A 27,125-nucleotide genomic window follows, 5' to 3' on the forward strand; every position below is an offset into this window, starting at 1 on the left:
CTGGTATCGCAGGCGGTGGCTTAACCCGCTGTGCCACAACGCCGATCCCAGACACACTCAGTCCCTAACAGAGTCTCCCTGTGGGGCCAGGCTCCGTGGCGTTTCCGGGAGACACCTGCTGAGGAGGAGGGGTTCAGTCTTAGGCACTCTAACCCTACGCCCACGCAGACAGTGCACTAGTGGCCACCCCACAGCTGTATTTGGGGGTCAAGCATTTTGTAGAAAAAGGGCTCACAGCTGTGTCACACAGCCAGGCCAAGTTGTGGAGGTGGGGACAGTAATAGTGGGGGGCAAACTTGGGAGAGGCCACTCCCCTGGGGCCCCCAGATGCCCTTCCCTGGAGGGGACCCCGGGCAGGCAGCTTCCTCCTGGAGGCGCTGGGGTGTGGGGATCAGAGCAGGGGCAGTTCCCAGGAGCCTCCTGGTGCCCCTTGGCCCCCGTCTGGCAGGGACACCTGTGTCTTCTGTCTGCAGGAGTGTGGCCGTCCTGCTCCTGCTGGTCTTCTGCATCTGCTTCCTGGTGGCCTGTGTCCTGTACCTGCACATCACCCGAGTCCAGGTGCGTGTGTGTGTGTGTCCTGTGTCCATCACATGACCACATACATGTGTGTGTGTCCTGTGTCCACCACCTGACCAGGTGCGTGTGTGTGTGTCCTTGTCCATCACCTGACCAGGTGCGTGTGTGTGTCCTGTGTCTGTCCATCACACGAGTCCAGGTGTGTGCATGGTGTGTGTCCTGCACCTGCCCATCACCTAGTCCAGATTTGCAGGAGTCCTGGTGGCTTGCCCTGTCAGCAAGGTGGGTGGTGGAGCTGCCCATGTAGCAGGTGCTCGCTAAGGCCGGTCCTGGGCTGGGTACCATGTGCAGCTGGCCGGTGATGAGTATTGGTCATAGAAGTGAGCGCTGACTATAGAACCGTACAGAATGTATATTGATTATATAAATGGAGACTATGACCCTGTGCTCTGGAGGCGAGAGGCCAGTGGGGGCAGGAGGCGGTGGTGCCTCGCGTGTCCGTGGTGCAGACCTGGTGCCTGCCTGCTCTGCCGTGGGGCTGGCTGCCTCCCAGCTGTTGCTGCTGGCACACCCAGAGTGTGTTCCTCTTGCTGTGGAGGGCAGGGGCTCTCAGAAGGGAGCGTCCCTGTTCCTAGGGAGCGTCTTGGTCTTTCAGTCAGAAGGTGCTGTCGATGGACATTGTGTTCCCAGCTGTGGACCGGGTGATTTGAAGTTGCCCCCTTGAAATGCGATCACTCTGTGCACGTGATTTCAAGGAGAGCATGACCGATGGAGGTAGTTTTGAAACCTGTCACTTTGTCCCCCGTGCTGGGATCCTGTGTGCCCTCCTGCAGGTGTACAAATAGCACAAGAGACGCAGAACATGTGTGAAGGGAGCAGAGCTGCCGGGGCAGCCCAGGACCCCTGGCCTCTCGTGGGCTCCGCCCCCTGCCCGTGACTTCACTCAGGCTCTGTCTGCAGGCAGGGGCAGCGTGGGAGCAGGCCGTGGTGTGGTCCATCGTGTGGCTGGGGAGCTGCACCGCCCCCGGCCTCTGTCCGTCAGGATGGTGTCAGACTTGAGCACGGCCTGGCTGCCCACACGTGAGCCTGGGGGTGTCGCCCCCTCGCTGATGAGGTGGCTGTGCCTGTGGCTGGGAGCGTGGGCCAGGATAACTCCCGAGTGGCCCGTGTGAGGGGACGCACAGCTGGGCGAGGAGCACGCTCCCTGGTGTGGGACTCTCGAGGACCAGGCTCGCAGCGTCCCGGGGCTCTGGCTCTCGCCGTGGCCCGCGGTCCCCGTGCTCGAGCGGGAAAGCCGGAGCTGGCAGTGTGGCCCACTCGACTCGGGCCTGGCGTGGAGTGTGGTGTGGAGAGGCTTCTTGCTTCTGTCCACGGAGTCGCTTGTTGACTGTTTCAAAACTTATTTGGATTAAGTAGGTTGAGAATAAAGCTTCCAGTGACGAGGAATTACGTGCCAGTCTGAGGAAGAACGTGGTAGACGCACTGCTCGGAGCACGTAGAAGCCGCAGGTGAACGCGTGCGCTCGCCGTTTCTGGCTGGAGTGCGCACCCGTGACTCCGTTTAGTTTCAGCCAATCACAGGCGCGATGCCTGAAGAGGGAGGGAGATGTTGTTCTCTTTGATTAGATTTTGTCTGGCATTGGCGAGTTTGTGGAGGAGAGCAAAGCCGTGAAGACACCAGGGAGCTGACGTGGGAGGACCAGGAGCAGGCAGGCGGTGCGCAGGCCCCGCTGTGCCGTGTGCCTGCATCGCGTGGTCCGTGGAGGCGCCGTCTGAAACGCTGTCTCCCCAGTGTTTTCCAGGGTGCCTCACCATCCAGATCCGCACTGTCCTGTGCGTCTTCATCGTGCTCCTGATCTACTCGGTAGCCCAGGGCTGCGTGGTGAGCGTCTCTCCCTCCCACAGGGGCCCAGGGCTGTGGTCATGGGGAAGGGGCAGCACGGGCCGGAGCAGCACGGGCCGGGGCAGCTGTGAGAAGCGGGTGACGAGAGCCACACCCAGAGGACAGGCGCCCTCGCCTAGGAAATGCTCTAGTGCAGGGAGCAGACACAGGGTGGAGTAGAGCGGGAGTGACAGACAAGATGGGTGTGAGAGTAGCAGGTGGAGGTGAGGAGGGGTGGGGGTGGAGGTGAGGAGGGGTGTGGGTAGAGGTGAGGGGAGTGATGGTGGAGGTGAGGAGTGAGGGTGGAGGTGAGGAGGGGCTGGGGTGGAGGGGAGGGGAGTGAGGGTGGAGGTGAGGAGGAGTGGGGGTGGAGGTGAGGAGTGAGGGTGGAGGGGAGGAGGAGTGGGGGTGGAGGTGAGGAGGAGTGGTGGTGGAGGTGAGGAGGAGTGAGGGTGGAGGTGAGGAGGAGTGGGGGTGGAGGTGAGGAGGGGCTGGGGGTGGAGGGGAGGGGAGTGAGGGTGGAGGTGAGGAGTGAGGGTGGAGGGGAGGAGGAGTGGGGGTGGAGGTGAGGAGGAGTGGGGGTGGAGGTGAGGAGGAGTGAAGGGTGGAGGGGAGGAGGAGTGAGGGTGGAGGTGAGGAGGAGTGGGGGTGGAGGTGAGGAGGAGTGGGGGTGGAGGTGAGGAGGAGTGAGGGTGGAGGTGAGGAGGAGTGGGGGTGAGGAGGAGTGAAGGGTGGAGGGGAGGAGGAGTGAGGGTGGAGGGGAGGAGGAGTGGGGGTGGAGGGGAGGAGGAGTGAAGGGTGGAGGTGAGGAGGAGTGAAGGGTGGAGGGGAGGAGGAGTGAGGGTGGAGGTGAGGGGAGTGAGGGTGGAGGTGAGGAGGAGTGAGGGTGGAGGTGAGGGGAGTGAGGGTGGAGGTGAGGAGGAGTGAGGGTGGAGGTGAGGAGGGGTGGGGGTGAGGAGGAGTGAAGGGTGGAGGTGAGGAGGAGTGGGGGTGGAGGTGAGGAGGAGTGAAGGGTGGAGGTGAGGAGGAGTGAAGGGTGGAGGGGAGGAGGAGTGAGGGTGGAGGTGAGGGGAGTGAGGGTGGAGGTGAGGAGGGGTGAGGGTGGAGGTGAGGGGAGTGAGGGTGGAGGTGAGGGGAGTGATGGTGGAGGTGAGGAGGGGTGGGGGTGGAGGTGAGGAGGAGTGATGGTGGAGGTGAGGAGAGTGAGGGTGGAGGGGAGGAGGAGTGGGGGGAGGGGAGGGGAGAGACGGTGCCAACCTCCCAGCTTTGGGGGAGAGGCGGGCCTGGTTCCTGCCTCCCTGGCCCCTCTCCTGCCCTGGCCTCAGGGCTGTGAGACCCCGCCGGGGCCCTGGGCTGGCCAGCAGAGGCGGGTGGAGCTGGAGCCCGAGCGCCCCTTGCCGGACGCCTCTGAGCCCCTGCGCCCTCGCCTCCCAGGTGGGCTGCCTGCCCTGGGCCTGGCCCGCCAAGGCCAACAGCTCCACGGTGGTCGTGGCAGCCGGCGGCCGGCGCACTGTGCTGCCCGCCGTGCCCTGTGAGTCTGCGCCGCACGCCCTGCTCTGCTGCCTGGTGGGCACCCTGCCGCTGGCCGTGTTCCTGCGCGTGTCCTCCCTGCCCAAGATGGTCCTGCTGTGCGGGCTCACTGCCTCCTACATCCTGGCCCTGGAGCTCAGCGGCTACGGCAAGGCCGGGTGAGTGAGGCGCCGACGGCCCCGCGGGCTGCCTCAGCACCTGCTGTAGGGCTTCGCGCGCTCCCCTGCCGGGGGAAGGCCGCTGAGGGCCAGGCCGGCACAGGATGTGCTGTGGTGGTTTCTCTGTCGCTGCTGTGCAGCCCCGGTCATAGCTAGGCCTCGGGGGTCCCACGGCACAGAGGCTCGGGGCCTGGCCCCCGTAGCGGGTGTGTGGGTGTCTCACTGGAGGGGCCGCTCCGAAGGTGCTGGTGGTTGGTGGGCCGGGCTCTGATGGTCTCTCCTCCCCACAGGGCCGGAGCCGCCCCGGGGCGCAGCTACGAGCCGGTCATGGCCATCCTGCTCTTCTCCTGCACGCTGGCCCTGCACGCCAGGCAGGTGGACATCAAGCTGCGGCTGGACTACCTCTGGGCAGCGCAGGCAAGTGGAGGCCTCCCTGCTTCCTGGGGGCGGGCCGGGGGCTGCAAGGAGCCTTGAGCGAGCGCCAGGTGTATGTCCCAGAGGCCCGTGCTCTGCTGGGTGCAGGCATCCCCCGCGGGGACGTGTGGGGGCAGCAGACCGTGCAGGGGCCGTCGGATGGGCAGTGCTCCCCATCCTGCTCCGAGGGCTCGGCCTCTGCAGGGCTGCACTGGCCACAGGTGTCACTGGGCAGTCAGACGCCAGCGTAGGAGGTCTGCACGTAGGGACTGGGACTCTTATTTATTCACTTATTTTTTGACAGGTACGCGGGGAAATTGAGGCAGTTTGGGAGACTTGGAGAAGTAGTGGTGTGGGCGGCCGTGGGCCCCAACCATCTGGCACCAGGTGGGGTCACACTTTCTTGACGTCTGTAGGTGGCTTCGGGTTCAGGTGCTGCGGGCACTGCCTGCCGGGTGTTTGCTCCCTGTGCCTGCTGTGTGGGTGCACAGAGATGCCGGGGCTTGCCCGTGGCCACTCCGCGGTGGGGCCAGGACAGTGTGTGGTGCTTGTGTAGGGTTCAGGCAGGAGCCCCAGGCTCACCTGCAAGGCACAGTCACAGGCGTGGGGTCAGGAAGTGGTCCCAGGGGTCCAGCCCCAGGTGGCCATCTGGGCAGGTGTCGCGTGTGCAGAGTGGAAGCCACACTCTTACTGATGAGGTCAAGAGACCAGAGTGACCCTTGGACTGGCAAAGGTGGCAGGGGCAGGTCACCCCAGGCTGGCGAAGAGCTCCCAGCAACCTCGGTGGGAGGGTCCCCAGAGCCGGAGGGCGGGGGGAGCCGCGTGATGGGGTTCACACCTTTGGGCCAAGCCATCTACCAGCCAGAGCAGCTGCCGAGCCAGGAGGGCCCCACCCGCTCCCTCTCTGCCTGCCAGCTCCTGTGGGTGCTCCCCACTGACGTAACCAGCACCAAGCAGGAGCCAGCGAACCTCGGGAGAGCGCACGGGTGACCTCGCAGGGACAGGGTGTGGGGAGCGGGCTGCAACACACACAGGCCCCCGCAAGGGAGACCAGGCCAGGTGAGGGGGCCTGAGCCTCGTCAGGTAGCAGGGGAGAGCGTCCTGCAGGTGAGGGGGCCTGAGGCTCTCCAGGTAGCAGGGAGAGCGTCCTACAGGTGAGGGGGCCTGAGGGTCTCCAGGTAGCAGGGAGAGCGTCCTGCAGGTGAGGGGGCCTGAGGATCTCCAGGTAGCAGGGAGAGCGTCCTGCAGGTGAGGCCCTGAGGCTCTCCAGGTAGCAGGGAGAGCGTCCTGCAGGTGAGGGGGCCTGAGGCTCTCCAGGTAGCAGGGAGAGCGTCCTACAGGTGAGGGGGCCTGAGGCTCTCCAGGTAGCAGGGAGAGCGTCCTGCAGGTGAGGGGGCCTGAGGCTCTCCAGGTAGCAGGGAGAGCGTCCTGCAGGTGAGGGGGCCTGAGGCTCTCCAGGTAGCAGGGAGAGCGTCCTGCAGGTGAGGGCCTGAGGCTCTCCAGGTACAGGGAGAGCATCCTGCAGGTGAGGGGCCAGAGGCTCTCCAGGTACAGGGAGAGCGTCCCGCAGGTGAGGGGGCCTGAACCTTGCCAGGTAGCAGGGAGAGCGTCCTGCAGGTGAGGGCCCTGAGGCTCTCCAGGTACAGGGAAGAGCGTCCTGCAGGTGAGGGGCCCTGAGGCTCTCCAGGTACAGGGAGAGCGTCCTGCAGGTGAGGGGCCCTGAGGCTCTCCAGGTAGCAGGGAGAGCGTCCTGCAGGTGAGGGCCCTGAGGCTCTCCAGGTACAGGGAGAGCGTCCTGCAGGTGAGGGGGCCTGAGGCTCTCCAGGTAGTGGGAGAGCGTCCTGCAGGTGAGGGCCCTGAGGCTCTCCAGGTAGCGGGGGAGAGCGTCCTGCAGGTGAGGGGGCCTGAGGCTCTCCAGGTAGCAGGGAGAGCGCCCTGCAGGTGAGGGCCTGAGGCTCTCCAGGTACAGGGAGAGCGTCCTGCAGGTGAGGGGCCTGAGGCTCTCCAGGTAGCAGGAGAGAGCGTCCTGCAGGTGAGGGCCCTGAGGCTCTCCAGGTAGCAGGGAGAGTGTCCTGCAGGTGAGGGGGCCTGAGGCTCTCCAGGTAGTGGGAGAGCGTCCTGCAGGTGAGGGCCCTGAGGCTCTCCAGGTAGTGGGAGAGCGTCCTGCAGGTGAGGGCCCTGAGGCTCTCCAGGTAGCAGGGAGAGCGTCCTGCAGGTGAGGCCCTGAGGCTCTCCAGGTAGCAGGGAGAGCGTCCTGCAGGTGAGGGCCCTGAGGCTCTCCAGGTACAGGGAGAGCGTCCTGCAGGTGAGGGGCCCTGAGCTCTCCATGTAGCAGGGAGAGCGTCATGCAGGTGAGGGGCCTGAGGCTCTCCAGGTAGTGGGAGAGCGTCCTGCAGGTGAGGGGCCCCTGAGGCTCTCCAGGTAGTGGGAGAGCGTCCTGCAGGTGAGGGCCCTGAGGCTCTCCAGGTAGCAGGGAGAGCGTCCTGCAGGTGAGGGCCCTGAGGCTCTCCAGGTAGTGGGAAGCGTCCTGCAGGTGAGGGCCCTGAGGCTCTCCAGGTAGTGGGAGAGCGTCCTGCAGGTGAGGGCCCTGAGGCTCTCCAGGTAGCAGGGAGAGCGTCCTGCAGGTGAGGGCCCTGAGGCTCTCCAGCTAGCAGGGAGAGCGTCCTGCAGGTGAGGGCCCTGAGGCTCTCCAGGTACAGGGAGAGCGTCCTGCAGGTGAGGGGGCCTGAGGCTCTCCAGGTAGCAGGGAGAGCGTCCTGCAGGTGAGGGCCCTGAGGCTCTCCAGGTAGCAGGGAGAGCGTCCTGCAGGTGAGGGCCCTGAGGCTCTCCAGGTAGTGGGAGAGCGTCCTGCAGGTGAGGGGGCCTGAGGCTCTCCAGGTACAGGGAGAGCGTCCTGCAGGTGAGGGGCCTGAGGCTCTCCAGGTAGCAGGGAGAGCGTCCTGCAGGTGAGGGGCCTGAGGCTCTCCAGGTAGTGGGAGAGCGTCCTGCAGGTGAGGGGCCTGAGGCTCTCCAGGTAGTGGGAGAGCGTCCTGCAGGTGAGGGCCCTGAGGCTCTCCAGGTACAGGGAGAGCGTCCTGCAGGTGAGGGGGCCTGAGGCTCTCCAGGTAGCAGGGAGAGAGTCCTGCAGGTGAGGGCCCTGAGGCTCTCCAGGTAGCAGGGAGAGCGTCCTGCAGGTGAGGGCCCTGAGGCTCTCCAGGTACAGGGAGAGCGTCCTGCAGGTGAGGGGGCCTGAGGCTCTCCAGGTACAGGGAGAGCGTCCTGCAGGTGAGGGGCCTGAGGGTCTCCAGGTAGCAGGGAGAGCGTCCTGCAGGTGAGGGGCCTGAGGCTCTCCAGGTAGTGGGAGAGCGTCCTGCAGGTGAGGGGCCTGAGGCTCTCCAGGTAGTGGGAGAGCGTCCTGCAGGTGAGGGCCCTGAGGCTCTCCAGGTAGCAGGGGGAGCGTCCTGCAGGTGAGGGGGCCTGAGGCTCTCCAGGTACAGGGAGAGCGTCCTGCAGGTGAGGGCCCTGAGGCTCTCCAGGTAGCAGGGGGAGCGTCCTGCAGGTGAGGGGGCCTGAGGCTCTCCAGGTAGCAGGGAGAGCGTCCTGCAGGTGAGGGGCCCTGAGGCTCTCCAGGTACAGGGAGAGCGTCCTGCAGGTGAGGCCCTGAGGCTCTCCAGGTAGCAGGGAGAGCGTCCTGCAGGTGAGGGCCCTGAGGCTCTCCAGGTAGTGGGAGAGCGTCCTGCAGGTGAGGGGCCTGAGGCTCTCCAGGTAGTGGGAGAGCGTCCTGCAGGTGAGGGCCCTGAGGCTCTCCAGGTAGCAGGGAGAGCGTCCTGCAGGTGAGGCCCTGAGGCTCTCCAGGTAGCAGGGAGAGCGTCCTGCAGGTGAGGGCCCTGAGGCTCTCCAGGTACAGGGAGAGCGTCCTGCAGGTGAGGGCCCTGAGGCTCTCCAGGTACAGGGAGAGCGTCCTGCAGGTGAGGGCCCTGAGGCTCTCCAGGTAGTGGGAGAGCGTCCTGCAGGTGAGGGCCCTGAGGCTCTCCAGGTAGCAGGGGGAGCGTCCTGCAGGTGAGGGGGCCTGAGGCTCTCCAGGTACAGGGAGAGCGTCCCGCAGGTGACGGGCCTGAGGCTCTCCAGGTAGCAGGGAGAGCGTCCTGCAGGTGAGGGGCCCTGAGGCTCTCCAGGTAGCAGGGAGAGCGTCCTGCAGGTGAGGGGCCCTGAGGCTCTCCAGGTAGTGGGAGAGCGTCCTGCAGGTGAGGGGGCCTGAGGCTCTCCAGGTACAGGGAGAGCGTCCTGCAGGTGAGGGCCCTGAGGCTCTCCAGGTACAGGGAGAGCGTCCTGCAGGTGAGGGCCCTGAGGCTCTCCAGGTAGCAGGGAGAGCGTCCTGCAGGTGAGGGGCCCTGAGGCTCTCCAGGTAGTGGGAGAGCGTCCTGCAGGTGAGGGGGCCTGAGGCTCTCCAGGTACAGGGAGAGCGTCCTGCAGGTGAGGGCCCTGAGGCTCTCCAGGTACAGGGAGAGCGTCCTGCAGGTGAGGGCCCTGAGGCTCTCCAGGTAGTGGGAGAGCGTCCTGCAGGTGAGGGCCCTGAGGCTCTCCAGGTAGTGGGAGAGCGTCCTGCAGGTGAGGGCCCTGAGGCTCTCCAGGTAGCAGGGGGAGCGTCCTGCAGGTGAGGGGGCCTGAGGCTCTCCAGGTACAGGGAGAGCGTCCCGCAGGTGACGGGCCTGAGGCTCTCCAGGTAGCAGGGAGAGCGTCCTGCAGGTGAGGGGCCCTGAGGCTCTCCAGGTAGCAGGGAGAGCGTCCTGCAGGTGAGGGGCCCTGAGGCTCTCCAGGTAGTGGGAGAGCGTCCTGCAGGTGAGGGGCCTGAGGCTCTCCAGGTAGTGGGAGAGCGTCCTGCAGGTGAGGGGGCCTGAGGCTCTCCAGGTACAGGGAGAGCGTCCTGCAGGTGAGGGGGGCCTGAGGCTCTCCAGGTACAGGGAGAGCGTCCTGCAGGTGAGGGCCCTGAGGCTCTCCAGGTAGTGGGAGAGCGTCCTGCAGGTGAGGGCCCTGAGGCTCTCCAGGTAGCAGGGGGAGCGTCCTGCAGGTGAGGGGGGCCTGAGGCTCTCCAGGTACAGGGAGAGCGTCCCGCAGGTGACGGGCCTGAGGCTCTCCAGGTAGCAGGGAGAGCGTCCTGCAGGTGAGGGGCCCTGAGGCTCTCCAGGTAGCAGGGAGAGCGTCCTGCAGGTGAGGGGCCCTGAGGCTCTCCAGGTAGTGGGAGAGTGTCCTGCAGGTGAGGGCCCTGAGGCTCTCCAGGTAGTGGGAGAGCGTCCTGCAGGTGAGGGCCCTGAGGCTCTCCAGGTACAGGGAGAGCGTCCTGCAGGTGAGGGGGCCTGAGGCTCTCCAGGTAGCAGGGAGAGAGTCCTGCAGGTGAGGGCCCTGAGGCTCTCCAGGTACAGGGAGAGCGTCCTGCAGGTGAGGGCCCTGAGGCTCTCCAGGTACAGGGAGAGCGTCCCGCAGGTGACGGGCCTGAGGCTCTCCAGGTACAGGGAGAGCGTCCTGCAGGTGAGGGGGCCTGAGGCTCTCCAGGTACAGGGAGAGCGTCCTGCAGGTGACGGGCCTGAGGCTCTCCAGGTAGCAGGGGGAGCGTCCTGCAGGTGAGGGCCTGAGGCTCTCCAGGTACAGGGAGAGCGTCCCGCAGGTGACGGGCCTGAGGCTCTCCAGGTAGCAGGGGGAGCGTCCTGCAGGTGAGGGCCTGAGGCTCTCCAGGTACAGGGAGAGCGTCCCGCAGGTGACGGGCCTGAGGCTCTCCAGGTACAGGGAGAGCGTCCCGCAGGTGAGGGGCCTGAGGCTCTCCAGGTAGCAGGGGGAGCGTCCTGCAGGTGAGGGCCTGAGGCTCTCCAGGTACAGGGAGAGCGTCCCGCAGGTGACGGGCCTGAGGCTCTCCAGGTAGCAGGGAGAGCGTCCTGCAGGTGAGGGCCCTGAGGCTCTCAGGTACAGGGAGAGCGTCCTGCAGGTGAGGGCCCTGAGGCTCTCCAGGTACAGGGAGAGCGTCCTGCAGGTGAGGGGCCTGAGGCTCTCCAGGTAGCAGGGGGAGCGTCCTGCAGGTGAGGGCCCTGAGGCTCTCCAGGTACAGGGAGAGCGTCCTGCAGGTGAGGGCCTGAGGCTCTCCAGGTACAGGGAGAGCGTCCTGCAGGTGAAGGGCCTGAGGCTCTCCAGGTAGTGGGAGAGCGTCCTGCAGGTGAGGGCCCTGAGGCTCTCCAGGTAGCAGGGAGAGCGTCCTGCAGGTGAGGGCCCTGAGGCTCTCCAGGTAGCAGGGGGAGCGTCCTGCAGGTGAGGGGGCCTGAGGCTCTCCAGGTAGCAGGGAGAGCGTCCTGCAGGGTGAGGGCCCTGAGGCTCTCCAGGTAGCAGGGAGAGCGTCCTGCAGGTGAGGGGGCCTGAGGCTCTCCAGGTACAGGGAGAGCGTCCTGCAGGTGACGGGCCTGAGGCTCTCCAGGTAGCAGGGGGAGCGTCCTGCAGGTGAGGGCCTGAGGCTCTCCAGGTACAGGGAGAGCGTCCCGCAGGTGACGGGCCTGAGGCTCTCCAGGTAGCAGGGGGAGCGTCCTGCAGGTGAGGGCCTGAGGCTCTCCAGGTACAGGGAGAGCGTCCCGCAGGTGACGGGCCTGAGGCTCTCCAGGTAGCAGGGGGAGCGTCCTGCAGGTGAGGGCCTGAGGCTCTCCAGGTACAGGGAGAGCGTCCCGCAGGTGACGGGCCTGAGGCTCTCCAGGTAGCAGGGAGAGCGTCCTGCAGGTGAGGGCCCTGAGGCTCTCAGGTACAGGGAGAGCGTCCTGCAGGTGAGGGCCCTGAGGCTCTCCAGGTACAGGGAGAGCGTCCTGCAGGTGAGGGGCCTGAGGCTCTCCAGGTAGCAGGGAGAGCGTCCTGCAGGTGAGGGGCCTGAGGCTCTCCAGGTAGCAGGGGGGAGCGTCCTGCAGGTGAGGGCCCTGAGGCTCTCCAGGTACAGGGAGAGCGTCCTGCAGGTGAGGGGCCTGAGGCTCTCCAGGTACAGGGAGAGCGTCCTGCAGGTGAGGGGCCTGAGGCTCTCCAGGTAGTGGGAGAGCGTCCTGCAGGTGAGGGCCCTGAGGCTCTCCAGGTAGCAGGGAGAGCGTCCTGCAGGTGAGGGCCCTGAGGCTCTCCAGGTAGCAGGGGGAGCGTCCTGCAGGTGAGGGGGCCTGAGGCTCTCCAGGTAGCAGGGAGAGCGTCCTGCAGGTGAGGGCCCTGAGGCTCTCCAGGTACAGGGAGAGCGTCCTGCAGGTGAGGGGGCCTGAGGCTCTCCAGGTAGCAGGGAGAGCGTCCTGCAGGTGAGGGCCCTGAGGCTCTCCAGGTACAGGGGAGAGCGTCCTGCAGGTGAGGGGCCTGAGGCTCTCCAGGTAGCAGGGAGAGCGTCCTGCAGGTGAGGGGCCTGAGGCGCTCCAGGTACAGGGAGAGCGTCCCGCAGGTGACGGGCCTGAGGCTCTCCAGGTAGCAGGGGGAGCGTCCTGCAGGTGAGGGGGCCTGAGGCTCTCCAGGTACAGGGAGAGCGTCCCGCAGGTGACGGGCCTGAGGCTCTCCAGGTAGCAGGGAGAGCGTCCTGCAGGTGAGGGCCCTGAGGCTCTCAGGTACAGGGAGAGCGTCCTGCAGGTGAGGGGCCTGAGGCTCTCCAGGTACAGGGAGAGCGTCCTGCAGGTGAGGGGCCTGAGGCTCTCCAGGTAGCAGGGAGAGCGTCCTGCAGGTGAGGGCCCTGAGGCTCTCCAGGTAGCAGGGGGAGCGTCCTGCAGGTGAGGGGCCCTGAGGCTCTCCAGGTACAGGGAGAGCGTCCTGCAGGTGAGGGCCCTGAGGCTCTCCAGGTAGTGGGAGAGCGTCCTGCAGGTGAGGGGCCTGAGGCTCTCCAGCTAGCAGGGAGAGCGTCCTGCAGGTGAGGGCCCTGAGGCTCTCCAGGTAGTGGGAGAGCGTCCTGCAGGTGAGGGCCCTGAGGCTCTCCAGGTAGCAGGGGAGAGCGTCCTGCAGGTGAGGGCCCTGAGGCTCTCCAGGTAGCAGGGGAGAGCGTCCTGCAGGTGAGGGCCTGAGGGTCTCCAGGTAGCAGGGAGAGCGTCCTGCAGGTGAGGGCCCTGAGGCTCTCCAGGTAGCAGGGAGAGCGTCCTGCAGGTGAGGGCCTGAGGGTCTCCAGGTAGCAGGGAGAGCGTCCTGCAGGTGAGGGGCCTGAGGCTCTCCAGGTACATGGAGAGCGTCCTGCAGGTGAGGGCCCTGAGGCTCTCCAGGTACAGGGAGAGCGTCCTGCAGGTGAGGGGGCCTGAGGCTCTCCAGGTACAGGGAGAGCGTCCTGCAGGTGAGGGGCCTGAGGCTCTCCAGGTAGTGGGAGAGCGTCCTGCAGGTGAGGGCCCTGAGGCTCTCCAGGTACAGGGGAGCGCGTCCTGCATGTGAGGGCCCTGAGGCTCTCCAGGTACAGGGAGAGCGTCCTGCAGGTGAGGGCCCTGAGGCTCTCCAGGTAGTGGGAGAGCGTCCTGCAGGTGAGGGCCCTGAGGCTCTCCAGGTAGCAGGGAGAGCGTCCTGCAGGTGAGGGCCCTGAGGCTCTCCAGGTAGCAGGGAGAGCCTCCCCTGGGGCGGTGCTGCCCATGTGCTCCTTGGCTGGCTCTGCTGGCCGTCGGGGGTAACCCAGCTGTCCGGCCCCTTTGCCGTGTGCTGCCCTCTGGCCTCAGGTCTTTTCCTTGTGGACAGCTGCTCTGAACAAGGGTGGGTTCAGGTTGAGCCGGGGGAACAGGCATCGGGGATCGCAGGTTGTGGATGTGCTGCCTCGGGGCTCTGGGGATGCCCCCGGCAGAACTGTTTTCTCCTCCCTGGGGTCCTGGCGCCCGGTGCTGTGCCCTGAGTGTGGGTGTTGGTAAATACGGGGCTGCCCTGCACCGTGTGTGAGCGTGCCAGCGGGTGTTCCTGGCGGGTCAGGGAGGAGGCGTTCCTCGAAGCTAACACGCTGACATATTTCTGCACGGATCTGTCGTGAGAAACAACACCGCTGTTTCCCGTAACCTAGCACAACACGGAACTTTCCAGAGCTGGCGTGAGTGCCCCTGGACAAAGGTGTAGGCGGATTGTAAACAGCAGAGTGCCCGTGGTGGTTGTGCAATGGTCGGGCCGGCTGTTACTCATTCAGCGAGGACGGACGGGGTTGCCTGTGACGACTTCCCCCCTGCCCCCAGTCGCCGTTGGCACTGGGTGGTGTTGTCGCTGTTGGCACTGGGTGCTGTTGTCGCTGTTTGGTTAAAATGCCAGGCTAATGCACCAGCAGATGCGTTCCTGAGGGAACTTGCGGGTGTGTGGTGACAGGTTTACCGGGGTGAGGGGCCCGTGACGTGGCGAGGGTGCAGGTGGGCTTCCTGGTGGAGGAGGGTGTCCTTGGGCAGTGCCGTGCTTGGTCAGTGTCCAGTTATCCTGCCGCTGTGAGAGGTGTTGGAGTCTTCACTGTGGCTGGGCCGGGTTTCCCAGCAGTGCCATCGGGTTGGCTGCAGGTGCCCTGGTGGTCTGTTGTCACATACGGGAATGTTGAGGGCGTGTCCCCTGAGAGACCAGCCCTCCTCTCTCTGGGGTGTCCTAGAAGAGCCTCCTTTCTCACTGGTTACTTAGCTCGTCTCCTACTTTGTCTGCTGTGTCAGAGATCCAGCTATCATATCTGCTCCCATCGGTTTGCTGTTAACCCTGTGTTGTGTTGTTTACTGAAAGCGGGTGTCTCCTAAGCCACATGCCACTGAATTTTGCCTTTGTGCCCGTAGTTTATGAATCTGCGCCTTTTACTGCGGCTGGTCGGGACCCTCCGTGGGCAATCAGGCGTGCCTGGGTTTTATTCTGCCTTCATTGTCCCACGTTCCTCTCTTCCTGCCTGTTTTTGGGCTATTTTATTCCACTTTTTTTTTTCCTGGCCTGTCAGCCATGCCTCTGTTGTATTATTGTGATGGGCACCTCTCAGTTTGTCCTTATGTGGTCTCAGGTCGTGTCCGCCACGGGCCGGCCATGCCCCTCATGGGTCCTGGCCCCTAAGGGGACACACTGCAGGTGAGGGGTCCTAAGGGGAGGAGCCCTTGTGGGTGGGACTCGTGTCACGAGAGGGCACCTGCACCCCTGTGCCACATGGGACACGGTGAGACGGGGCAGCCGTGGTCGGGACAGAATCTGGCAAGCTGGTGGCTGGACCTCAGCCCTCCAGGCCGCACGGTGGGGAGAAGCAGGCCCAGGCCAGGCCGCTGCTCACCTCCCAGGCTTTTGTGCGTGCGCTGTAATCCCAAGTGTGTCAGTCCTGCTTCTGGCGGGAGATTTCTGGTGAGGCGAAGCCAGCCCCTTCCCCGACAGGTGCGGCTGCTGGCGCCTCCGCCCTCGGTGTGGAGCCGGCCCCGCCCGGCGTGGTCCTGCCCGGGGGACTTGTGGGCACCACTTTCAGGTCTCCTGGGGATCGGCTCTTGCAGACGTTGCAAGTCTGAGAATTCCTCACGTGCCTTCATGGCTGCGAGACACATTTGCTGAGCGCAGGGTTCGGTGCCTTGAAGCCGCCGCGCCTCCTGCTGGCGTCGGCTCCGGCGAGAACCTGCTGTCGTCGTCGTCTCGGTTTCTGCGAGTGCGTGTCGGGCTCCTCCAGATCTCCCCTTATCGCTGGTTGTAGCTGGCGTGATGATCATGGGCGTGCTGCGGTTTTTTTCAGGCTTCTTGTGCCTAGGGTTTGTTGAGCTTCTCGGATCTTTGGGTTTATTGTTTACAAAAAATTAGAACAATCTTTCAGCTGTGAGTTCTTCCAGTATTTTTGTGTCCATCTCTCCCTGTCTCTCTCTCTCCTTCAGGGCCGCCCGTGACAGCTGTGTTAGGCCACGCCCCCTGTGTCAGGCCACGCCCCTTTCCCCTCTCTCCTTGGGGCCCCCACCCACGGCTGTGCCAGGCACTCGGAGCCAACCCACACCGCACGATGCTGGGTCCATGCCTGTTGCTGCTGTCTTCCCCGTACTTCACCTGTTTTCACAGCCGGGCCCGGGCCTACTGATCCTTTAACCCAATCAGTGTGTTTTCCACCTCAGCCGTTGCAGCTTCCTGGGCGCTAGAATTCGGTCCTTTTTGGTATCTTCTCTATGCTTAACACATTTCCGTGAGCCTCTGTGGTGCATAGAATGCGTTTATAATAACCATCATAACCATTTAAAAGATTTATTTATTTATTTGAAAGTCAGAGTTACACAGAGAGGAGAGGCAGAGAGAGAGAGAGAGAGAGAGTGAAGGAGGGAGAGGTCTTCCATCTGCTAGTTCACTCCCCAGATGGCCGCAGTGGCTAGAGCTGAGCTGATCTGAAGCCAGGAGCCGGGAGCTTCCTCTGGGTCCCCCATGGGGGGTCCTTGGGCCCCCTTCTACTGCTTTCCCAGGCCATAGCAGAGATGGATTGGAAGTGGAGCAGCCGGGTCTCGAACCAGCACCCATATGCGATACTGGCGCTTCAGGCCAGTATCCCATGGGATGGGTTAACCCACTGCCACAGCGTCGGCCCCTATAATAACCATTTTAAGGTCTTTGACTAATCAACTGCATTCCAAGTCAGCATCCTCTCATTTCTCCTCTCGGTCAGGGAGCCTTCCTGCTTCTTGGCTTGTGTTAATTTCTGGTGGGTGTCAGACACGACTTCCTAAACTTACCCTTGATCCTTTGGGGCCCAGGTCGGCTGCCTGCCAACATTTTGAGCCTTCGAGATCTTGCTTTTGTTAGGGAGAGCATGGGAGCGTTGATTCTGGAATGGTTTTCCCGCTGTGGTGCACAGCCCTCCTCCAGGTTCTGCCTGGTGCCGGCGAATCCTGAGGCTCCGGTTTCTTCTGCTGGAGGCAGAGCTGTTCTCGGGGCTGTGTGAGCGCTGGGGGTTGTTCCCGTCATGCTGTGGGGCTCTCGGTCCCTGGGCTGTGCTTGGCAGGGCTCTGCCTGGGGCTTGGAGGGGCCCCTGCTCTGGCCTCTGGAGCCCCCCTCCTCTCTGGCACCTTTCCTGGGAGGTTGGGCCCCGTGGGCTCCCCTGCCTCAGTCCTGTCCACTCTGAGAGCCGCCTGTTCCTGATGGACCCCCGCCAAGGGGGACACAGAGCTCATCTGGGCAGCAGGCAGAACTGTGCATTGTGGGCGCGGGGAAGGCACAGCCAGCTCAGCAGTAGGCCCCCCTCCCCTCCGAGCCCCCCATTGGCTAAAGCCCTGACTTGGGCCAGGTCCTTCCTGGGGAGGCCTGGGCCGCACCCAGCCTGCTGTGCTCAGCCTGGACAACTGATGGCAGGGGCCTTCAAGCCAGTCTGGGGTCAGAGCACTGGCCGGAGGAGGGGAGGGTGCGGGAGGGGGTTCCAGTCCTCTGTGCCCCGTCAGGCTGTGCTGGGAGCGGAGTGGGGACTGAACCCGGGCCCAGGATGGAAGTCCAGAGGGGAGGCCCTCGCGCAGTGTCTAGCTGAGGGTCCAGGTTGGACGAGGCAGAGGGGTGGGATTGGAGGAAGAGTGGACAGTGGCTCGAGGAGATGCTGGGGACAGGTTGCTTGCTACCGTGCAGGAAAGATGACTTCTGGAAATGCCAGTATCGGCAGGGAAAGGGCCGTGGGCAGAGGGGGACAGTGTGTGGTTCTGGGTGCCTTCGGGGGGTGTGCAGGAGGGAGGCTGGAGAGCGGCGGGGTCCAGGGGGGCCCTAACTGGGGGAGGTGTCCCGGTGGCTCTCAGGCGGGGAGGTGCTGCAGCCACAGCGTCCCCAGGAGGCCCCGTAGCATCCACAGAGCTTCATCCTTCCCTGCAGGAATGCCATGTGCCACGTGGTTTAGGGAGGGGACCTCATCCAGGAACCAGGCTGGAGGCCGCCAGAGCTTCCCCAGCCCCTGAGCCCCAGCCCAGAAGTGCCACATGGGCTCGCTGTGCCTCGGGGTGGGTGAACGTGCACAGTTCCCGTCCCCCCGAGAGGTCGGTGGTGACCATTAGGGACGTCTGCGTCTCTCCTCGTGGTGGTGACACCGTGCCGAGTCGCCTGCCATCTTTGATCTGTGTGTGCCCTCTGTGTCCCCACGGTGCACGTCAAATCCAGCCCTCTGTGCTTCCCTGAAGAGGGGTGCCTGCACCCCAGAAGGGTGTTGGGTGACTGAGCGGGCGTGGGGAGGGACATTCGTTGCGGGTGAGAGGTGTGCTGCTAGAGCCGAGGTGGCGTCCCGCGCTGGTCAGGTGACCGGTGGCCCTGGCAGGGGCCCCGTGTTGGCCCCAGGCCCTCCCTTTGCACGCAGCGTGCACGGGGCCCCGGCTCAGCTGTGTGTTGTGTTGTTCTGTTTCCCCAGCAAAAGTGACCTGGGTGGTGACCTCCTCACAAATCGATGCAGCCGGGCCAGTTGTTTCCAAAACATTCCCCGGCAGGGAGGGAGGCAGGAGTGCGCTCGGCCGGCGGGAGCCGAGCCTGTGTCTCGCATGATCCGGTGACAGGAATGGCCGGTCGCCCACGACACGGTTCTTTCTGGAAAATGCTACAGCTTCCTGGCTCACCTGAAAGTCTTAGCGTTCCGTCTTATTGTCAGAACGTGACAGTGCGACTTCTGCTCGGTTGATAGGAATACGTGACGTGGGTGTCACCTGTGCTCGGGTTAGGCTCCGTGGTGATGGAGGAAGGGCAGCCGCTCTGATGGTCACGCGTGGGAGTGGGCGGAACTCATGGCCAGGCCCTCCACGCACAAGCCCGTGAACCAGGATTGTACCTGCCTGAGCTGTGTCCAGTCCCGTTGTCACCGAACTGTTGGCCCCCACAGTAGCACTTGGGTGACAGCGAAGGTTTTTTACGCCGCTAATAAATAAACAACAGTACCACTGCTTGTTCGCCTCCCCTCAGAAACCTGTCTCCCATGTAGGTCAGAGTGTAGCGTGTGGACGCGTGGCGCAGACACGCGATGGGGACCTTGGCTGTGGCACACTTGGCAGGGGCCTCTTGGCCGGGCTGGCGGGCAGCGTCCTGGCAAGGCCGCCTCTGACATGGGCGTCATTCAGCCACGTCACAGCCAGGAGACCATACGGCAGGTGACGCTCGTGCTGGTCATGTCCCGGCCACGGCTCAGGAGCGGGCCTGGCGTCCTGGGCTTGCGGCACCATCTTCCCTGCTCAGGAGTTTGCTGTCCCTGAGGCTGTCAGCCACGTGGAGCCAGGCGGCTCCTGGCTCCCAGGCCTTCGCTGACCGCTGTCCTGTCGGGCCCCACCTACCTCGGCAAGGCTCTGCGGCTGGTGGACAGCGAGTTGGGCCCCAGGGTGTGGCAGTCCCTGAGCCACCACCTCTTCCTCCTTAGTGTTTATAGTGAAAACAGGAGCCCGAGGGAGACGCCACCCCACCCCCTGGCTCCCGGCATTGTGGGGAGGGTGAGTCTGGGGCGGGTGTGCTGGCGACGGGGAGCCGGCAGCTTTACCCTCGGATGCCCCAGCAGGTGGGGTGCTGGCTCCGCTGGTGTGTGTGGTTCTCTGGACCCTTGCCGTGGTCCTGGCGCCCCTGGTGGGGAGGAGGGGAAGGTTGAGTGTAGACCCTGGGCACGCCTGGGGCCTCATGCGTGTGATCTCACAGAAGCGTGCGTGGGCGGCGAGGGCCACGTGGCCGGGGGACTCACGGGGCTCCCGGCCCGCAGGCGGAAGAGGAGCGAGACGACATGGAGCGGGTGAAGGTGGACAACAAGCGGATCCTGTTCAACCTGCTGCCCGCCCACGTGGCCCAGCACTTCCTTATGTCCAACCCACGCAACATGGTGAGCGCCCGATCGCCACGGACCCCGTGGGTGCCACACGCAGCCTCTCTGCTTCCCCTGCAGGCCCAGGCCGGGGGTGGCGGGCAGATGCAGGGGTTTTCGGTGCCGTAGCCCGGAGGGAGCAGAGAACGTGGCACCCATTGCTCCCAAGGGAGGGAAAACGAACAAAGGCTGCAGCGCAGGACCTGGGACGTGGGCCGGGCGTGGTGTCCCTGGTCGCTGACTTAGGGCTCTGGGCCCCTTAGAGGCAGCCTGTGCCCAGCCCAGGGGCGACGGGCTGTGCGCAGCTCCCTGAAGCTCTAGGAGCTCGTGTCCCGTGGCTGCGCTCGTGTGGCAAGGCTCTCAGAACTGCCGTGGAATGTGCCAGAGCTCCAGACTCAAAACGAGGTTTGGGTTGGGTTCCGGGTCCTGGAGGCAGCCCGGAGCCCAGCTTCTCTCCGAGCTGCTCTGGCCTGAGTCGCACCCTCCCACTCGGCTGTGGTCTCTGATTACGTTTACGTGGCTGAGCTCGGGGACGAGGTGGCTCCAGAGCCTCAATGCCTGTGCGGGGCTGACCCAGTGCCCAGTGCCTGTGTGAGGCTGACCCAGAGCCCTGGTGTCTATGCAGGGCTGACCCAGAGCCCCAGTGCCTGTGCGAGGCTGACCCAGAGCCCTGGTGTCTATGCAGGGCTGACCCAGAGCCCCAGTGCCTGTGCGAGGCTGACCCAGAGCCCTGGTGTCTATGCAGGGCTGACCCAGAGCCCCAGTGCTCGTGTAGGGCTGACCCAGAGCCCTGGTGCCTGTGCAGAGCTGACCCAGAGCCCCAGTGCCCGTGTGTGGCTGACCCAGAGCCCCGGTGCCTGTGTGGAGCTGACCCAGAGCCCAGTGCTCGTGTGGGGCTGACCCAGAGCCCAGTGTCCATGCGGGGCTGACCCAGAGCCCAGTGCCCGTGTGCGGCTGACCTGTGCCCTGGCCCTACAGGACCTCTACTACCAGTCCTACTCCCAGGTGGGCGTCATGTTCGCCTCCATCCCCAACTTCAACGACTTCTACATCGAGCTGGATGGCAACAACATGGGGGTGGAGTGTCTGCGCCTCCTCAACGAGATCATCGCTGACTTCGACGAGGTGAGGCCGCCACGGCCGGCGTAGCGTCTCTGTGGCTGCAGCGGGGGGAAGCAGAGCCCGAGGCACGCCGTGCCATCCCCAGGGGGTGGGACAGGCCACCGGGCGGGGCTGGGCACCAGTGCACCTGGCTGGCAGCCTCCTCACCACGTGGATGGGCAGGGCTTCCCAGGCCCTCGAGTGGCGGGGGACAGGGCCACATCCTGCCCTGTCCTTTCTCACTGCCCCTCCCAAAGGAGGTCCCAGAATCTGTGTGAGGCCCAAAACGATGGAGTCAGGTTGTGTCCAGAAGGCGCTGGGCCGCTCTGCTTAGCTCCTGGTGGCCGCCAGCAGTGGTGCTGTTTCTTAAATGTTGTGTAACGTTTACCAGTTTTGTGTTTTAAACAAAGCTCATGGACAAAGACTTTTACAAGGACCTAGAGAAGATCAAGACCATCGGGAGCACCTACATGGCTGCAGTGGGGCTGGCGCCCACAGCCGGCACCAGGGTGAGTGCCGTCCTGGGCTGCCTGCTCGGGACCCGGCCCAGCCCTCTGTTCCCTCTGCGCCCTGGGCAGGTCCCTGCGGTTTGTCCTTCCCAGAGCAGGATTGTGAATACACACAGATACGTAGTCTGAGTGGATCGGTGTCTGTCAGAGAAATCCGATCCATAATAACGCTCTGAAACAGAAAGATCCGGCCAGATGCCTTCGCCAGGGGCTTCTCCCAGATGTGCAGTTCTCTCCTCTCTCCTCCAGGAGGCGCAAGGAGCGACCTCGTCATAGCTCGCGGTGCGCGGCCGGCACCACCCAGAGTCCTCCGCGGCAGACACTGCGGGGAAGGAGAGTTGCAGGCAGGGTTTCTCCAGGATGGCGATGGGGAGGTCCTCAGACACGTTAGCAAGTTGAATCCAAACATAAATAGAGAGTTACATGTCAAGACCAAGTTAGACTCAGTCCAGATACGCAAGGCCAGCTCGGCTTTCTGAAGCGAAGTCATGCGGTCCAGCGTGTCCGTAGGACAAAGCAGATGATCCCAGCAGTCGGTGCAGAGGGGTCACCAGGCTCTGCCCACCGCCCGTGCTGACGGGAGCTCTGGGTGACCGGGAAGTGAAGGGCTTCTTCAGCTCACCTGGATCACCTGCAGGAGACCACAGCGGAGCGTTGTACCCGGGAACGAGATGACTCCCCGGGCCGCAGCCTGAGTGGGCCGGGAGGCAAGGTGTCGGCCAGACGGGAGATTGTGCCGCCTGCTCAGTCTGCCTGTGAACGGGTTTGCCGTGGGAACAGCCGAGCACTGGATTATAGCCGAGTACCAGATTATAGCCGAGTACCAGATTATAGTCAAGTACTGGTTTACAGCCGAGTACTGGATTAGTCTCGTTTACCTGGGTTTGCCGTGAGCATAGCCAAGTACTGGGTTATAGCTGAGTACTGGATTACAGCTGAGTACTGGATTATAGCCGAGTGCCAGATTATAGCCGAGTTCTGGATTATAGCCGAGTACCGGTTTATAGCCGAGTACTGGGTTATAGCTGAGTACTGGATTAGCCTCTCATTTCTTTGTAAATACAGCAGCTCCCTGACTTGGAGGGCTATTAAAATTTCCTTTAAACATAAAAATAAAAAATCTTAGAGCTGCTGCTGTTCCCTGAAAGGACCCCTGTTACACACACACACACATACATGTACATGCATGTATGTGTATATACATGTATACATGTACACATACATGCACTCACATTCACGCACACATAATCCTAACACATACACATAAATATACACTCGTGTAATCACACACTCACATACAATCACACACAAATATAGGCTCACCTTCACACTCACGTAATCTTACACACACATATACACCCAGATAATCACACGTACATGGAAATATACCTCATGCACTCACAGAATCACACACATACACTCACACATAATCTTCCACACAGAACACTCATATACACATACATGTACACTCACATCCTACTCTCTCTCTCTCTCACACACACACACACTCACGCATGCATGTGCGTGCAGGACCAGGCTCTCGGGCTAGGGAAGGAGGCCGGGGCTGCTCCCTCACCTCTGCCGTCCCCCTCTGCATGGGCAGTGACCGTGCTGTTGTCCCTGCAGGAGCCCCCAGGCAGCCCTGCACCCTGTGGCTCACATGGCTTCGGGTGGGTCCTGTCTGCCCCCCAGAGCTGGGGTCTGCCCAGGACCCTATCTCTACTGCAGCTCCTGCCCACGAAGAGGACCAGCTGTGTGCCCCGGCCAGACACCTAGGGCACCTGCCACCCCCAGGCTGCTGTGCTGGTGGTATGGGAGGCGAGCCCCCATCCCGTGAGGGGCGGGGTGCTGGCCGGCCCCTGCTCCCTTCCCCGGGCGTGCCCCAAACACAAGGCCCCCATCTGTTCCTGCCCAGGCTAAAAAGTCCATCTCCTGCCACCTCAGCGCCCTGGCCGACTTTGCCATCGAGATGTTCGATGTCCTGGATGAGATCAACTACCAGTCCTACAACGACTTCGTCCTCCGTGTGGGTACGTGCTCGCGCCTGCTGGCCCGGCTCCCTGTCCTGCCTCAGGGAGGGCGGGGCTGCCCAGTCCTGCAGCAGCTCGGACTGAGGTCCTTGTCCAGGTCCCGAGACCCAGTGGGACTCAGGTGCTGCCGAGAGGCTGAGAGCCACAGAGCTGGAGGGAGAGGTGCAGGCATGGGCCACAGGCACCCAGGAAGAGCCCCCGGTGGGACCCTGGGGGGCCTGTGTCTGGGGGCTCCTTCTGTGGCCTGGGAAGTGAGTGGGGGAGCTGTCGTGTCCAGGCTCCTTTCCAGCTTTTCAGAACCATGGTGTGTTGGTTTTTAAAACACTTTTATTTATTTTCATTTTACTTGAAAGGCAGGGAGAGAGAGAGAGAGACAGACAGACTGAAACACAGAGGTGGTTCTCATTCCCAGATGCCACAGCAGCCAGGGCTGGGCCAGGCCGAAGCCAGGAGTCAGGAGCTCGACAGTCTCCCACGTGGGTGGCGGGGGCCCAGGCACTTGCGCCGCCACTGCTGCCTCCTGGGTGCGCACCGGCAGGGAGCTGGGCCTTGAGTTCAGGCTCCGCCATGTGGGACGCGCTCGCCCCCGGATGTTCCCCCTGTTTGTATTTTAATCCTAACCCCCCCCCCCCCCCCTAGACAGTTTACCCGGAGCTTCCTGCTAGTACAGGATAGAGTTAACCTAGGGGAGAACAGTTTCTCCCTTTTCTGTCTCTCTCTCCCTCTTTCCCTCTCTCCCTCCCTCTCCTCTCCCTTCCTAGCTCAGAATGCAAGCTGGAGAGTTCTGGCCGGTTCGGAACTCAAGCACTCCGTGGCCTTAAGAGCGCAGCTGGGTGCCGTGGGGGTGTGGAGATGGTGGCGGGGGGTCCACTTCTCGGCAGGTGCACTCGTGTGTGCTTGGCGGCCTGGTGTCCGGCCTGAGGGTTGTGCTGGGCAGGTGCTAGCCTCGGGCTGTGACCAGAAACAGATCTAACTGTGGGCCAGGGAAACCTGCTTCCTGGTTCCTCGCACTCCCATGGGGCAGTGGCTGGCGGGCTTCGGGGCTCGTCCTGCAGTGGAGCCCAGAAGTAGCCCTGACCGTCTCCTCCATGTGGGAGGGGCCTCAGGGTGGGCAGAGGGGGCTCCCTTAGTCCCAGAAACCCTGTGAGGTTCCTCTGGGGTTTCCCACATGCACCTGTCATGGCCCACACCCCCGTGTCACCTCTCGCTCTTCCCACACACCAGCCCCCACCATCTCGGGTCTCAGGGGAGTCTGCTAGGCCAGGCTTAAAAACAAACACCCACCCAGCAGCAGGGAAGGGGCAGTGGAGGTGGCCTCGGCTTATTCCAGGCCACGCCATGGGGAGAGCTCGCCAGATGCCCCGCCCGAGGCCAGGCCAGGGGGCCCAAGTGCTTAGGTGCGGCCAGGCCTGGGCCCCTGGTGCTCAGACACCCTATTTTCGGGGGAAGAACCCCAGACCCAGAGAGGGTAAGTGCTTTGCTGAAGGTGGCACAGGGCCTGGGTCAGGCGATGCCCTGAGACATATCATCCCCCACCCCAAGTGTCTGCGAATCGGCTCAGTGCTGGGACCCACGGTCTGGGGCTGCACCCAACATAGGAGGGGAAGAGGCTGCACTTGGGGACAGACTGACCACCTCTCTGGTTTTCTCCAGGATCTGGAATCTGCGGACCGCCAGTGTGGCTGCAGGGGGCAGTGGGTGGTGATGTGAGGGTCCCGCTGCCTGCTCAGGGAGCCCAGTGCAGGTGGGGCTCGCGGCTGCCTTCCTGTGAGGCTGGGGGAGCCCCTACTTGGGGTGGAGCCTGGTACCAGATGACCCCAGGACCAGGACCCCAAAGGGAACAGCTTTTCCACCTGCAGCTGTGGCGCCCAGTCCAGGGTGGCCCCCAGCAGGTGCGTGTGGCACTTTGCCAGCTGGCCGCAGGCCACACCTGCCCAGTTGTCTTGCAGGCATCAACGTGGGCCCCGTGGTGGCCGGGGTGATTGGCGCTCGCCGACCGCAGTATGACATCTGGGGGAACACGGTCAATGTGGCCAGTCGGATGGACAGCACTGGGGTCCAGGGCCGAATCCAGGTCAGTTCCCCCAGAAGTCCCCAGAGCACACGCATGCCTGTTCTGCGGGCGTGGGGGCCCAGGGCCAGCCCCGGTGCATGGCCGGTCTGTGGCAGCACGGGCCCCAGCATGTGTCAGGGCGTCTGCTGGAGCTGGAGTTTGCCGCCTGACTATACGGCCGGGGTGGTGTCCTGTGGGTGCTCCAGGGCCCTCCCTATGCTGGGACCCAGCCCCATACTGCCGTGGCAGGAAGGGCTTCTTCCCTGGGGTCAAGGGCAGAGTGCCTTCCGTATCCCAGGAGCTCCCAGGCCACTCAGGGGGGTCGTGACCTGGTGGCTGTCCTGGAAGGCTGGGCAGGTGTAGCTGGCAGTGTGGAGGGGTGCGATGGGCTCTGCTGGCATCCCAAGGGACAGCGTGACCTCAGCCCTGACACCCCCAAGGGTCAGACGGAGCCATGGAGGGACCAGCTCGCCTGGGAACTGAGGTCCCTTCTCCTGGTGTGTGACGTCATCGGTGCTGGTCTCTGGGGTCTCTGTGGCCGTGGGGCAGAGCTGGCCGGGGGGCCTGGTTCCCTCCTGCTGGGCCACAGACCACGGAGGCGGGTGTCTGGACCCCTCCCGCAGCAGCTGTCAGCTTCCACGGCTTGGTTGTCCTGCGGAGCCTGCTGGGTGCAGGTGTTCGCCCCTTTGTGTGGAGGGTGCCGGGCGGCAGTGCAGCAGCCAGCGTGGTCTGCAGCCCGAAGGCCGCCACCTGGGGCCTCAGCACGAGCTCTGGGCCGGGCGCCTTGGCTGCACCCCGGAGCTCAGCAGTTCAGGGGCGCTCTAAGGCCGGCCGCTCAGTGCTGCACTTCTGAGTTCTTAAAAAAAATCTTGTGATTTCCTTCACCGCAGTAAAATCCACAAAAAACGGCGCTGGGCTCGTGGTGGTCCGGTGCACACAGCGCGTTGCTGTGTGGACCTGAGCTCCGGTCTGCAGCCTCCCCGGCTGCTCACGGTCCAGGGAGAGCTTCCCAGGAGCACCGTCTGCCCTGCCCCCACCCCACAATGCGTTTCTGTTTCCAGACTCAGATCTGAGCTGGTCGCTGCCCCGGCCCCGCCTCCTGCACACGTGGCCACTCGCCGTGGCCTCGTGTCTCCCTGGTACTTAGAGGCCCTGGGACCTCCTCCCTGCTCAGATGTGCCCGTGCCTTCCGTGCTGCCAGGACTCAGGGCGGGGTTTGGGATGCACCGAGCTGCCACGGCTGAGGGTGACAGAGCTGGGTGCCCACATGGGACAGGGAGCAGCCAGGACACCAGGGAGGGCAGGGGTGGCTCTGGGATGAAGCAGGGGAGAGGCAGCTCTGACCCGTTCAGCTGCAGGATGGGAAAGTGCTGCATCGTCTTTGTCATTGCTCTTCCAGCTGAAGTGTGACCCTGGTGGCGCACGCCGGCCCAGCCCCCATCCCCTGCCCATGGGAGCACCCAGGTCACCGCTCCCAGCTCAGGGCCCAGGCCAGCGAAGGTCACTTTTGCCATTTGTTCAGGGACAGGAATCAGGACCCCTGGGCTGTGCCTCCCACCCCCAGCCCAGGTCCCTCTGGGTCCCATGGGTGGTCTTTGCAGGGTCTCGTCCGTCTTAAGGCAGAATGAAACGGTTGCAGCAGGAGCTAGGGCCACAGCTGACAGGGTGGGCAGGGACAGAAGTGGCATGGAATGTTCTGGAATGTTCCGGCTCCTGTTCCCACATGACCCCCTCCCTGGCTTCTGTCTGCCCACAGGTGACGGAGGACGTCCACCGGCTGCTGAGAAAGTGCCCCTACCACTTCGTATGCCGAGGCAAAGTCAGCGTGAAGGGCAAGGGGGAGATGCTGACCTACTTCCTGGAAGGCAGGACCGACGGGAACGGCTCCCAGCCCAGGTCCCTGAGCCTGGGGCAGAAGATGTGTCCTTATGGGAGAGGCGGCCTCCAGGCCAGGCGCCCCCCACTGGGGCCCCCGGCCGGCCCCCTGGTGGGTGCCGGGCTCCCCCAACAGCCCGGTGCCCAGTTCCTGCCCCCTGCAGCCGCTGGGAAGGAGGCCTAGCAGAGCCCAGGCTGGCCGCTGGGCACACACCCGGGGCGAGAGTGCCCCAGGCCATGCAGGCCGTGTGGCTGCAGCCAGGACCAGCCGACGTGCAGCGCAGAGAGCCTGCGGCCTGGCTGTCGGAGTGTGAACCGAGGGCCCGGGGAGCCCTGTCTGTGCCAGCCCCCCCCCCGGGGGGGGGCTTAGCTGTTCTTCCCAGT

The 27,125-nt window shown here is 64.0% G+C and overlaps 1 protein-coding gene across 1 annotated transcript in view; it reads left to right on the forward strand.

Annotated features, from left to right (window-relative positions):
• The window catches only part of ADCY1 (adenylate cyclase 1), a 96,334-nt gene extending 69,409 nt beyond the window's left edge, over nucleotides 1–26,925 (forward strand). The window contains exons 11-20 of the mRNA XM_062178598.1: nucleotides 474–558; nucleotides 2,308–2,397; nucleotides 3,832–4,085; nucleotides 4,376–4,502; nucleotides 19,075–19,191; nucleotides 20,152–20,298; nucleotides 20,685–20,783; nucleotides 22,699–22,813; nucleotides 24,763–24,887; nucleotides 26,623–26,925. Coding sequence (XP_062034582.1) covers nucleotides 474–558; nucleotides 2,308–2,397; nucleotides 3,832–4,085; nucleotides 4,376–4,502; nucleotides 19,075–19,191; nucleotides 20,152–20,298; nucleotides 20,685–20,783; nucleotides 22,699–22,813; nucleotides 24,763–24,887; nucleotides 26,623–26,925 — 1,462 coding nt within the window. The remainder of the gene's footprint in view (nucleotides 1–473; nucleotides 559–2,307; nucleotides 2,398–3,831; nucleotides 4,086–4,375; nucleotides 4,503–19,074; nucleotides 19,192–20,151; nucleotides 20,299–20,684; nucleotides 20,784–22,698; nucleotides 22,814–24,762; nucleotides 24,888–26,622) is intronic.
• Nucleotides 26,926–27,125: the final 200 nt, after the last annotated feature.

This window comes from Lepus europaeus, chromosome 20 (genome assembly GCF_033115175.1).
Source record: "Lepus europaeus isolate LE1 chromosome 20, mLepTim1.pri, whole genome shotgun sequence".
Taxonomy (NCBI): Eukaryota; Metazoa; Chordata; class Mammalia; order Lagomorpha; family Leporidae; genus Lepus; species Lepus europaeus.